Source organism: Zootoca vivipara, chromosome 6 (genome assembly GCF_963506605.1).
Source record: "Zootoca vivipara chromosome 6, rZooViv1.1, whole genome shotgun sequence".
In the NCBI taxonomy this organism is placed as follows: domain Eukaryota; kingdom Metazoa; phylum Chordata; class Lepidosauria; order Squamata; family Lacertidae; genus Zootoca; species Zootoca vivipara.
This window is the reverse complement of record NC_083281.1, coordinates 22,936,549-22,948,887: the sequence shown is the minus strand read 5'-3', so window position 1 is coordinate 22,948,887 and position 12,339 is coordinate 22,936,549. Positions and strand designations below refer to the sequence as shown.

Here is a 12,339-nt window from a genome sequence, read left to right as displayed (position 1 = left end):
TCATAGAACTGTAGAATTGGAAGGGACCCCCCCCCCGTGTCATCTTTGGATGACTTCCAGAACAAATTCATTGTTGTCACAAGTAACGTTCCTGCCCCCTTAACTTAAAAAGACCAGTAGCTATATTTATACATCCCAGAAGCCACTATTGATTAAAAGTTCACAATATTGCCATAAAACTTTGGGGAAACTTACTGTAGCTCTTGGCTCAGATAGGAGCAGGCTACTGGTGACTTCCTACCCATCCATCTCCCTCCCAAAGCATGCTAGACTTGTCTTTTCCTACATTAATGTGACACCACACAAATCCAAACATTATTTTCTTGTTGGTGAACATAAATCATTATTTCCGGAGGAGATCAAGGTTCTATTTAAGTACTTCTGATTAGCTATGTGTGCCATCAAGGAAGCACTTTAAAAAACAGGTTGTGTGCTTTGATCTGGAAAGGACTCTGTGTGTGTGTGTGTGTGTGTGTGTGTGGCTAACTGACTTCCTGGCTTGTTCGCTTGCGCAGAAGGAGAACAAAACAGTCCCACGCAGGTAAATATGGGGAGCATAGGAAGCTGCCTTCTACAGAGTCAGAACCAATGGTCCATCTCAGTTAAGTCTTGCCTAGATGGATGGGAAACAGCTCTCCAAGATTTCAGACAGGGCTTCTCCAAGCCCTACCTGAAGATGGATGAAGACAGAACTTGGGACGTGCACCCAGACACTTCTAGTAGCCCTACTATTTATGGGCATAGCATACTTCCCTGCTTTTAAGACACATTTCATTGCTAAGCAATTGTCCTCCCGCTAAAACATCCATTATGTGCTGGGTGGAATGTGGCTGAGAGTATGACAGGCACCTATTGGCTAGTGTTTGTGTAATCAATGAGTAAAAAGCAACAACTCATTACCCCACATTAGATGTGTGCACGCAAATCACTGTTAACATTTTTCAGTTTTATTTTACGAATTCACATACTGAGCTTTCTGCTGTGCTCCTCTAGCACAGGTATTTGTATAGCCCTGTAGTAATATATGAATAATGGCAATGACAAGTGCAATGACAAGAGGTCCAGTGCTGAGGGCCTTCTGGCGGTTCCCTCGCTACTAGAAGCTAAGTTACAGGGAACCAGGCAGAGGGCCTTCTCAGTAGGGGCACCCACCCTGTGGAATGCCCTCCCACCAGAGGTCAAAGAGAACAACAATTACCAGACCTTTAGAAGGCATCTTAAGGCAGCCCTGTTTAGGGAAGCTTTTAATGTTTGATGGATTTCTGTATTTTAATGTTTTGTTGGAAGCCGCCCAGAGTGGCTGGGGGAACCCGGCCAGATGGGCGGGGTATAAATAATAAATTATTAGTATTATTATTATTATTAGTATTATTATTATTAGTATTATTATATAAATGGGGATACAGCTCTCTCAAGACACCCACAAAAATTATTTTAATGGGAAAGAGTCATCATTAATAACTAGTAGTAGTAGTAGTAGTAGTAGTGTTGCATTAGTGGGGAAATAAAGAAATCATGAGCTGTTTTATTATCAGGAAAAAATAATTATAAAATGAAAAGGACCAGGAACTGAATTTGAGGCTCCATAAGCAGTATTTTACTACTATAAACAGTCATAGATCTTCCCCCAAACATCCTACTTGGTTATAGGTGCTGAAAGCTGTAAGGAGATCCCTATTCCCTTCACAAAGCTACAGTTCCCAGTGTGGTTTAACAATCAATCCCTCCCCCTAGTCAACTCTGGGAAATGTAGCTCTGTGAGGGGATTAAAGATCTCCTAACAGCTCACAGCACCCATAATAAACAGCAGTTCCCAGGATCCTTTGGGAGGAAGCCATGACAATTTAAAGCCATATAACACGGCAGGTTATAGTGCGGGAGGGGCCAAAGTGCCTATTTGGGCGAGCAAAAGCCTTTCCATGTGATCCAGCATGGTTTAGCAGTGTTCACAGCTCAGTTTCGGGAGAACGGAAGGTCTCATGTTCCATCCGCATCATCACCAGTTTAAAAGGATCTGGGATTTGAGAATGTTCTCAAATGTCAGCTGACAAAAACAGTACTGGGCCAAGCAGACCAATGACTCAGTATATATAGTGACTCAGTACAGAGGAGATTTATTTTTTAGTGTTAGGTGCCTTGGAATGGAGACTATGCTTTCAATTTCTAGCTGGCAGTGCCACCAAGTGGACAGCATGGGGCTGTCAAGTTTCTAACACATTGCACTGGCCAGAAGAGCCAGCATAATCTGCTCCATGTTGGGTAGCAAACACACTGGAGTGTAAGTATATACCGCTCCACCATTTTCTTTTCAAGGCATATGTTTTCCCCGAGGGACAAGGAGGGGGATGGAGAAATCGTTGTTGTTGTTTAGTCATTTAGTCATCTCCGACTCTTCGTGACCCCATGGACCAGAGCACACCAGGCACTCCTGTCTTCCACTGCCTCCCGCAGTTTGGTACCTCACCATAAATGGCAATGTCTGTGTCAGGAGTGGGTAATCGGCGGACTTCAGCAGAATATCATGCAGCCTAATGTCTGGGGAAAGAGGGCAGGAAGGGGGAAATACAGAAGGAAGGCTGAAATGGATGGAGGTAGCAGAGAGACTGCAATACACTGGCTCAGATCTCTGGGAAGCACAGATAAGTAGTTCCCCCAGCAGCCTGCTGAGAGGGGAAGGAAAAGGAAGGAGAGGAGAGAGGTGGCCCTGCCCACTTTTGACTCTGCCTCCCTCCCTCAAGGGAGTGCAGCCATCAACAGGAAAAAGATTCTCCACTGCTGGCCTATTGAGAGCCTAAGAGGTGCTTCTGGTATTGTACACAGAGCTGAGGAACATAATTTATACTGTCTTCTGCAGTGCTTCTAAAAAAAAAAAGGAAAAAGTGCCAGTATTCACCATGAAGTTGTTACATTAAGTGCCATGTTTTTAACCAGTGCTTTTCTTTAGGAAAAGAAAAGGTGCTTGTATTGCGTAACCTTCAGTACCCCCCGGGGGGGAGCACTGGTCTTCTGCCTCCCAATCTCTCACTTGAGTAGAGAATCCAATCAGGATACTCACAAATGAAGGGGTTGGCTCAAACCCAAAGCTGTGTATAGTTCAGGTTTAAAAAACAAGTGAATCTTCTCACTTGAATTCTCTCCCTATAAAAAGCACTTGTAAAGTTTAATCGGCTGACTTAACTTCTACTCTGCACCCTCAAACAGTTAACTCTTCCCAACCTTCTGCAGGAAGCAAGCAGGTTCTCTGCAAGGCTACCCAGAAATTCCAAGCTTGGGCAGGTGGGAGTGCAAAAAGTGTGCCCTTCATGACAGCCGAGCATCTAGAAAAGGCAAAATACTGATGGAAGTTTCCCACCCCTTTGACCAGCAGCAAATCTTGCCATGAACTAGGTGGAAGTCAGCATCTCCTAAAAGTGAATATTCCCATCCTCAGCCCTTCAGTTATCCTCACTCTATGGAGACAGCACTTCCTATAAGGAAAATACAGCTTTGCTTATATCCCTGTACCAACTATTCTTCCTGGCTGGAGCAAAACCAGATGTAACACCTCCTAAAAACAGCGACTTCCCCCTTCTGTTTCTCAACCAGAAAGGACCCGTCAATCCTGTTCCTTGCCTCATTCTGGCTCTGCATCTCACACAGCAATGCCTGTCATCTTCCTGCCTCCACCTGGATCCAGGGAATAGATACGAAGCTACAGCTTATATTAGAGCTCCCCACGGGCATGGCGGATGTAGTGTTCATGCAGCCCAGCCTCCTGGTTAAAGCTCTCCCCACACTCCATGCAGGAATAGGGGAGGGAGGGCAGCAACTCCTGGGTCTGCTGGTGGAAAGCCTGGTGCCGACGCAAGTTTGAAAGCTGTCGGAAGCTCTTGCCACAGTCCGGACACTGGTGAGGCAAGCTGTGGCCCGCAGCATGGCCCAGGCGGTGACGCTGGTAGTTGGCCAACTGGCTGAAGCGGCGGCCACAGTCATGGCAGTCAAAGGTAGGGCGCAAGCAGTCAGTAGAGTCAGAAGGCGGGGCTGGCGCATGGCCCCGCTGGTGGCAGATGAGTGCACGAGAACTCTCAAAGGCCTTGTTACATATGAAGCAGACAAAAAGAGCATCACGCAGATTGGCCTGAACAAAGTCCTCCGGGTGCTCCCGCTTCATGTGCCGCTCCTTGAACTTCTCATCTGGGAAGGTGATCAGGCAGTGAAAACACTGATTGGCACCCAGGCTGTCTGGAGATGAAGAGAAACACAGGGAATCAAGCAGGGCCTGGCAGAACCTGCAGTTTACTTTGCAGAACCTCCCTGAAGAGAAGGAGAAACAGGTGGATAGAATGCCATGAAAAGTCTGCCTTCCTGGCAATCAGTTTTTCATCAGCAGGACACTATTCATTCTCACAACCTTCGGACTACGCAAGCTATGTAGGCTTAAGTCAGCATTGTAAACAAGCTATTGAGGTGGTTGCATAAGCTACACTCCTCCTTCAGCAACTGTTGAAGAGTGATAGCAGAAGTGGGGAGAGGGGAGATACCAAGCAGCAGCTGTCTTTACACACTGTTGTGTTTCTCCAGTCAAGTAATCGCTGTGGAACACTTTGGCTGTTCCCCAGCAGGGATAAAGGGAGAATGAAGAGTTGATTAGGAGAAGGGCCTCACATGCAAACTATCAGGATGAAAGTGACATAGGCAATAGAAGTGGACAGGCATTCCTCACCTAAAGGCGGTGGTTACTTACCTGAAAGTAAGTATTAAATAGTTTTAAAGATTTTCCTCTATAATTATGAGAGCTAGAAGCTTTCCCCTCATTTTTTTAATGAAAGCTAGGAAACTGCAGAACCTGGGCAATACATTGGGTTGCATGCATGGACCTAGAGCTGGCGCTCTGCACTGCAAATGGTGCCATGCAGAAAACCTGTGTCTCATGATGTCATGCAGTCATATCCTTGTTCATATTTCAGAATGCTGGCAGAGAAACATACTGAAAGGAAGAAGATTATAATTTCTAATGCAACTTTTTAATAGTTGTTTATAACAGGGTGCTAGAAACTCTCTTTCACCAGCTGGAGAATCGTTTAAATTCTAAAAGCAAGAACAAAACCATAGTACTCACAGATTGCACTATTGCTAGGGAGTCCTTTTTCTCTGTCATTTGTGCCTGGGCAGACAGGGGGCAGCACTGTGGAGCTCACCTCTACACAGATAGGCTCTGGCTTACAGACTGTTAGATGCTCCTGGGCTTTTGAAACATCAAGCCCATTGCAGTCCTTTGTAAGAAGTTGCTCAGTCAACAGTGGCGTACCAACTGCAGAAGAATCAGCCATTGCTACCTGTAAGAATGAAACCAAGTTGTGAGCAAAAGACTCAATCCCTCTTGGCTCCCTTCCTCATACACAACTCAGGTTATGCCCATGTGTGATGCACTTCTTTTTAAAGGAGATGCTCCTCATAGCTTCTGCTTCCAGGAAATGTAAACAGCAGTTAGCGAAGCAGCTTTTTTCAACATACTGTTTCAGGTCAACCAAGCAAAGAGGCACCTGTAAACTAGAAGTCAGATGGACTCTTGTTGTTGCTGTTTCTTTGCAAACATTATGGAATATCTTACAAAATGATTACCAAACAGAAAGTGTTGTCTTCCAAGGAAAAATACATGCACAAGTGTACAGTTGTTGCCTTTTTAAGACCACCGTTGTGCTAGCAAAAGTATATGTGGACATTCTAAGAGGCTACTACTAGTTTCATGGACCAGGTTACCAGGTTTTTTGTAATCATCATCACCATCATATCATTTATTATATTTCTATAAAACACTTCATTCAAGGATCACATGGTGCTTTATGAACCAAAAACGTGAAAATATATAACATGCTAATAAACACAACAACAACCACCCAACGTGGCTTGAAAGGTTATTTTAACTAATAAAGTGCTACACATCTGCGCCCGCCCCCAACATTTCCTCCTCGCTGACCGTCTCCTAAGAAGAGCCTCCTCCCTCCCACAAATGCGCTCACCTCACCCCCAGCCCCACAATATCACCTCCTCCACCAAGCCGGGAAGGGGAAAGCCCTCGTAGGTCTACAACTCCCACAATCCCTAGCCATGGGCCACGCCGGCTGCTGCCGCCGGGAGCTAATGTCCCCGAATGGCCTGCTGTGGGGACCATAGCCTCTTCTAGGCTAGCGGCGCCTCCCCCCCCCCCGGCACCTACGCGGCGGCTCGGTCCAGAGCAGCCTCTTCCTCCGCCCGCAGTCAGGTCTCCCACCTTCACCTCTCGCCAGTGACAGTCCCTCGACTGTTCCAGCTCCTCCTCAGGCACTTACCTCTGCCATCTCTCCACTCCCGGCCCTTAAGGAACAACGAAAAGCCTCTCTCGAAAAGGCCCGCTCGGCTCCCCTGTCAATACGAAAAATTTAAAATGAATATCTCAACCATCACCTTTCTCTACGTTTTTTTTACCCCACACTTTTTTTTCCTGCTTCCGGGGACCTTCCTCCTCCAACAAGGCCTTTCCTCGCGAATTTCCTGTAGAGCGATGACTAAACATCCGCCTGACTAATATCCATACGCATACTTTTATCTTGTTGCCGCCGCAGCTTTTTATTCGCGGCACGGATACAGGAATGGACTGAGACTAGGAAGCCGTCTCGAAGTTACCCCTCTGTGGTCCCTAGAAGGGCACACTCCGTGATTATTATTTTCAGGCAATATATTAGGCAGCCCTGATGCGACGTAAATGGCGCGATGCGCCCAAATAAGACATTAACGATAGGTGGGACGGCTCTTCTACCATAGAGTTAGTTATAGGGCAAGCGTAGCCACCTGCATGAGGCCGCCTCCGATTCGTCTAAGTCTATGGTGCCGACCATAGATTTCGTCGCTTTGTTGAAAAAAAGGGGGCTTATGCGCATGCTCTTTCCTGTTTCCGATCCCAGCCGCGAAGTGGAGGGCTGAGATGGCGGAGCGCATGCGCTGGCTCCGTCAGCCGAGACTAGCTCTGCTCTTTTAATAGCAAGCATAACAGGAAGATGTTCAGCAGGTAAAGCTTTGGCCAAAGCTGCGGATAGGAAGGAAATCTGCACCGGCTGAAATTCTGCCTGGCCGTTCCTACTGCCGTGCCAAAGGCAGGGCAGCTCTTCCATGCAACTTTCTCTTATTTTGGCCCCCGTTTTCCTTATTTTCATTCACACACACACACACGGGGTGTACCGTGAGATCATGATGAGGGCTCTCACACTTTCCACAAATTGCATGATTGCTCGTTTCGGGAGCGAGTAGAAAAGTATTTAATAGTCATCCTCATCATTATATCCCGTCTTACATGGTAAACAATTTCCAGAGGGGTTTGATGTGTTAGGACTGTTGGCATCAAAATCAACAAGTCTTGTGGTGCCAAGACCAACAAGTGTTTTTTTATTGTGGCATGAGCTTCCAGGAGCCAGAGTCCACTTCCTAACAGAAGAGCTCTGCTGGATCAGGCCAATAGTCCACCGGAGCCCAGCATCCTGTTCTCACTGTGGCCAACCACGTGGCTCTTGATGTAAGCCTGCAGCTAGCTGCTTGTTCTACCCAGCAATGGATGAAACCAGAACATGCTTTTAAATGAAGGCAGAACTGAGCAGTTTGGTTCACAATTAACAACACATTGTTTGGTTGTTTGTTTAAAACAATTGGAGGCAGCACCAAAAAGCAATGTTTTATTAAAAAAATAAAAACTAATATTGCAAGTGGTATTTTGCCAGTCATACCTAGTCTGGAAACTGAAGTTGCTGTCTAGAATAAGGAACTAGGATGACGGACGTCTCGTGAAAATCTGGGTAATCTGGAGAAACAAATCACTCTTGAGCCAGCCTTGCCAACTTTCAAGGTACAGCTATAGAGCAGGGAGGAGGAAAGCCTACAACTCCCATAATCCCTAGCTATGCAAATTTACTTGTGAAATCCCACATACTGGGACTTGCTTGACAGGAAGTATATAAGCTATAGTATTTAAGGATGCACAGTAGTGGAGAGATATGACACCCAACAGAGCTGTAAATATGTGCTTCTGAATTATCAGATCCTGACAGAAGGAAATGTTTGCCCAACACTTTCAGTGCTTTTTTTGAAAACTTAAAAATAAAGGAGTGAATTCATTCTGTATCGAGAGCTACCTGGGAACTATGCCAAAGCAACACAGCTATTTCCTAATATGTGCTTCAAGTGCATGAGACAAGCGTGTTCATCTTTCCCAACAGAGCTAAACCACACATATGGCAGAACTGTAGCTAAGCTATACTACAGATCTATTTAGCTTCTCCCTCAACTGTCACCTGGCAGCAGCTATGCCATCAGGCTGCAGCAGATGGAATAAAGGGAATGAGGGCTTCTCCGTCAGCTCTGCTGGAAGACCAGTTCCATTTGGCTCTTCTGTTCCCAATTCCAGCTACAATTAACTTAAGAATTGGTGCACAAGTTGGAATTATTCCTCTTCTGTCCCCATCTCTTTTCCCTTTTGTGTTCTGTCGCTTAGATTCCATGCATTGATGGTAGTGTTTTATTGGTGGTATGTAAACTTCCCTTCGCTTGAGTCTTCTCCCTGTACTTTTGGCTACTCCAAAAGCAGCTTTCAAACAGGAACTGGATGTTAAGATGCATGGTGCTCTAGTTGTTTCTCTAGCAGGGATTGGGGACCTCTAAATAATGTTGGACTCCAGTTCCCATCAGCCTCAGCCAGCATGGCCAGTGGAAAGGGATGGTTACAATTCTCTTTGTCCCTGGCCCCTGGCTAGCTGGGGCTGATGAGAGTTGCCATTCAGCCAACACCTGGAGGGTCAAAGGGTTCCCCTGCACCTGAAATAGCCCCTCATCCATCTCTGCAGCCAAATCCAGTGCCATCAAGCTTCCCCCATTCACGAAGAGAGAGATGGGCACAGTGAGAAGTCACACATACAGAATCACTTTTATTAAACCGACTCTCCCAGCTACTGTGAAGAGAGGTTGTTAAGATTCATGATTGATGCTGAATGGATGCCGTCTCTAGAAGCCGCTCTCTTTAAAAAGCCAAACACACGCACACGCACACACAGAGACAGACAGAACACAGCTTCAGTTCAGCATGGACCACCCAGGTGCCGAAAATGGTGACAAGCGAGAGGATGGGCACCTAAATTGGGGAGGGGACTGTCTACACAGTAAGAGGGTGGGCAGCAGGGATGCAAGACCCTCGTGCACAGGACATGCCATTCTAACCCAGCCCTTCCTCCTCCCTCAGCCTTGGGATAGGCCTGGAATAAAACCTCTCCTGGTTCAATTGTTTAAAAATGAGCAACACGCCCAATACTGCTTAGTGCTTTCATTGCAAAAAGCCCATTGACATGGGCTCCCTTTGGGGAATAATTAGCTAGGACCTACAGGCGCCAGACCCATAGAAAGCTCCTCTCTCTGGGGGAAGGGAGAAGGCAACAGCTCCCTTCCCTGCATGTGGGCAGGGAGCTCCTGCGTTTGCTACACTCACTCTGAGGAGGCAGGGCATGCAGGAGGGATTGTTCCGAGTGACCACGTACCCTCCCAACTCTCCTCCCCTCCTGCTAAATTCATTTTAGAAAAATAGAATGAAATTAAGAGGACCTCAAAAAACAAAACAAAAAATGAAGGAGGCTTCACTTCTCTCCCAGAGTCCTGGCCAGGCAGATCCCTTGGCAGGCGCCACTGATTAGATTAGGGAGGGGGATTGGGAAGGGGCAGAAAAGATGTGATCTACAGCTCTCCTCGGGCATGGAGCATGTAGTGCTCATGAAGTTCTGACACCAAGCCAAACTCCCCCGGGCACTCGGTGCAGTGGTACGGTCCGTCGGCCCCATCTGTGTCCTGGTCCCCGTTGGCCTCCCTCAGGGTGGGGGAGGGGGGGAGCTTGTTATGGGGAACAGGCGGGGGGCTCCAGCACCAGCCGTGTTCGCAGCGATGGCCCTCCAGGGTGGCCGGGGAGGCAAAGCCCAGGCCGCACTCAGCACATATGTAGTGAAAAACTCGGCCCCGGCCAGAGGTGGGGGCTGCTCGCCCTTCCTGGTTGTTGGGGTTACTGGGCAGGATCAGAGGCGGTGGCTGTTTGGAGGAAGAGGAGCCGCTGTGTGGCCGCTTGCGCCCCTCGTGGTAGCTGCGGTGCACCTTCAGGGCGCGCGAGGTGCCGAAGCCACGGCCGCATTCGGGGCATTCATGCCACTCAGGGCTGGGAGCCAGCGAAGAGCTCAGCTGATCCTGCCCAGCCTCTCCGCCATCGTCCACCAGCTCCCCAACTGTCGCCTGCAGCTCTTTGCTTCGGGGGCCTAATAAAAGAGGCAGAGGAAGGGGGGAAATGCAGTGAGGTAAAGACAACAACACCTCCAAGTTTCGGAGTTACAGCAATGGAGCAGTTCTTCCCATTTGCCTAATATTTATTTTATTTTTTTGCAAATCAGCTTCTGTCATTCAGAGCGGGTGGGGGAAGTCAAATCCTGGGGCTGGGGAAGTTCTGGAGCTCAAAGGCAGCCTGAAAGTCACACCCTGTAATCCAGAAATTCTGCTAACTCCTCTAAAATGTGTAAGGATGGCAAGGGCTACAGTTAACAGTGTTGGAAATGCACTCCTGAAATGCTCAGATGTGCTTTCTTCATGACTAGCATGAGGCTGCTGAGCTGAATCCCTGGCACTGTGAACAGGTGGCTAAATCCAGACTCAATTTAAACCCCAGCTCCAACACAAGATCCCCCTTTAACATTCTTAGTTGAGCCATTTTGCTACACAGCACAGGGATAGCATGCTTTGTGATATGGCGTTTTCATGTCCTTGTACCTGGAAGGCTTTGGGCTGATGGGGTAGGGGGGCTGCTGTCTCCAGAAGATACGGATGTAGCTTCAGATTCATCCTCTTCCTCGTGCATGGTGGAGACACCTAGAAGAATCACAGTCCATAACTGGCAGAACCTCAGGCAGCTCTGGGCTAATTCATCATCAGAGAAGGCTTGAATACAGATGCATTAAAAAGTAGGGACTCATCCCAAATATCCCAATCCATTAATGATTTTCTATCTCCACCTTCCCTTTCCACACACATAGGTCCACACCCCTCATGAACTAACTACTCTTTTGAAACCTCAAATATGTTTCATGCACCTATTTATGCACCTTTATCCACCAAAGGTCTCATTTAAAATATTGTACCTTCAAAATATATTCTTAAAAATGTAGCTCATTACCCATCTTTACAATGAAGTAGGACATTGACCAAAATAAGTAGGTACCAGTAGTCAAGATACTCAACACCCCTTGAATCAACTCAGATATTACCCATGTCTATTTTGCAGGTGGCAAACTGAGGCCAAGACCATTTTGTGAGCTGAGATTTTAAGGCAGGGGTCCCCAGGACAATAGACACTTCCAAGGCCATGTTCTCAACCTTAGGGACTATAAATTTGTTCCTCTTCTTCTTCTTTTTAAAAATGGAAAGAATAAGAAAGCCAAGACTGAGAACACTAAAATCTGTGTCTATTTCCCACTGTCACACTTTCCATGTGCTTGTGCAGAACTAAGAAAGACAAACAACCTTGCCTGAATCCTCATTCCACTGAAAGGCTAGCCATCATAAATGAAAGCCCATCAAAAGGTCTCACAAGAGTTTTCCACTCCTGAATGATGCTCAGGCTTGCACAAGTTTCCAGGAGAAAAATATATATTCTGCAACTGCCATTTTACATGTTCTAGGTGTCTGAACTGGGTCCCTGAGATACGATGGATGAGCAGACAGTGTGGCTCAACTGCTGTGTTTAGACTGGGGGGGGAGAGAGAGAGAGAGACCCCCAAATTCAAAACCCTCATCATCCGTGAAGCTTCATTCATTTATACCTTCCTTTGCAAAATTGTTGTTGGGTTATTGCATATATTTCTTTTTTAAGCCCACCCTAAGCTCCATCATAATAAAATATGCCTAAATAATAAATCAAAATGATGATTTTTGTCAAAGAGAGCTCACAATGAACCAAGCAGCTCATACATCTGTATGCTATAGAGGCTGGCCACAAATTGAGCACTGCCATGAACACATGGCACCACTGCCAGCCATGCAGAAGAGAGCACTATAAAGACAAGTATCTCCTCCTTTAGTGCCTACTCCTGCTCCACAAATGTCACCTTTCAATTAGGAACTGGGATGTCAAGGCCAATAAGTCTATAGACTGAGAGAATATAATATACAGAGAGCCTGTTGGATCAGGCCAATGGCCTATCTAGCCCAATATCCTGTTTTCACAATGGCCTACCACATGGCTATGGGAAACCAGGGAGAAGGATCCAAGCACAAAGCACTCTCCCCTTCCGAGGTTTCTTGCAAATGGGATGGAGA

At 46.8% G+C, this 12,339-nt stretch overlaps 2 protein-coding genes across 3 annotated transcripts; both read right to left on the bottom strand.

Moving 5' to 3' along the window:
- Nucleotides 1-97: 97 nt before the first annotated feature.
- On the bottom strand, nucleotides 98-8,768 carry ZNF576 (zinc finger protein 576). Of its 2 annotated transcripts, none has more exons than XM_060275633.1 (4): nucleotides 6,808-8,768; nucleotides 6,309-6,381; nucleotides 5,099-5,315; nucleotides 98-4,221 (listed from the first exon to the last, which is right to left on the bottom strand). In XM_060275633.1, the coding sequence occupies exons 1-4, from the start codon at nucleotides 7,167-7,169 to the stop codon at nucleotides 3,704-3,706; spliced, it is 1,170 nt and encodes a 389-aa protein (XP_060131616.1). In that variant the 5' UTR covers nucleotides 7,170-8,768; the 3' UTR covers nucleotides 98-3,703. The 2 variants fall into 2 exon arrangements, with proteins under 2 accessions (XP_060131616.1, XP_034976226.2); XM_035120335.2 differs by having other exon boundaries at nucleotides 7,734-8,768.
- A 146-nt stretch (nucleotides 8,769-8,914) lies between these two features.
- LOC118087566 (zinc finger protein 428) lies at nucleotides 8,915-12,332 on the bottom strand. The gene is made up of 2 exons (XM_060275635.1): nucleotides 10,795-12,332; nucleotides 8,915-10,289 (listed from the first exon to the last, which is right to left on the bottom strand). The coding sequence occupies exons 1-2, from the start codon at nucleotides 10,880-10,882 to the stop codon at nucleotides 9,724-9,726; spliced, it is 654 nt and encodes a 217-aa protein (XP_060131618.1). The 5' UTR covers nucleotides 10,883-12,332; the 3' UTR covers nucleotides 8,915-9,723.
- Nucleotides 12,333-12,339: the final 7 nt, after the last annotated feature.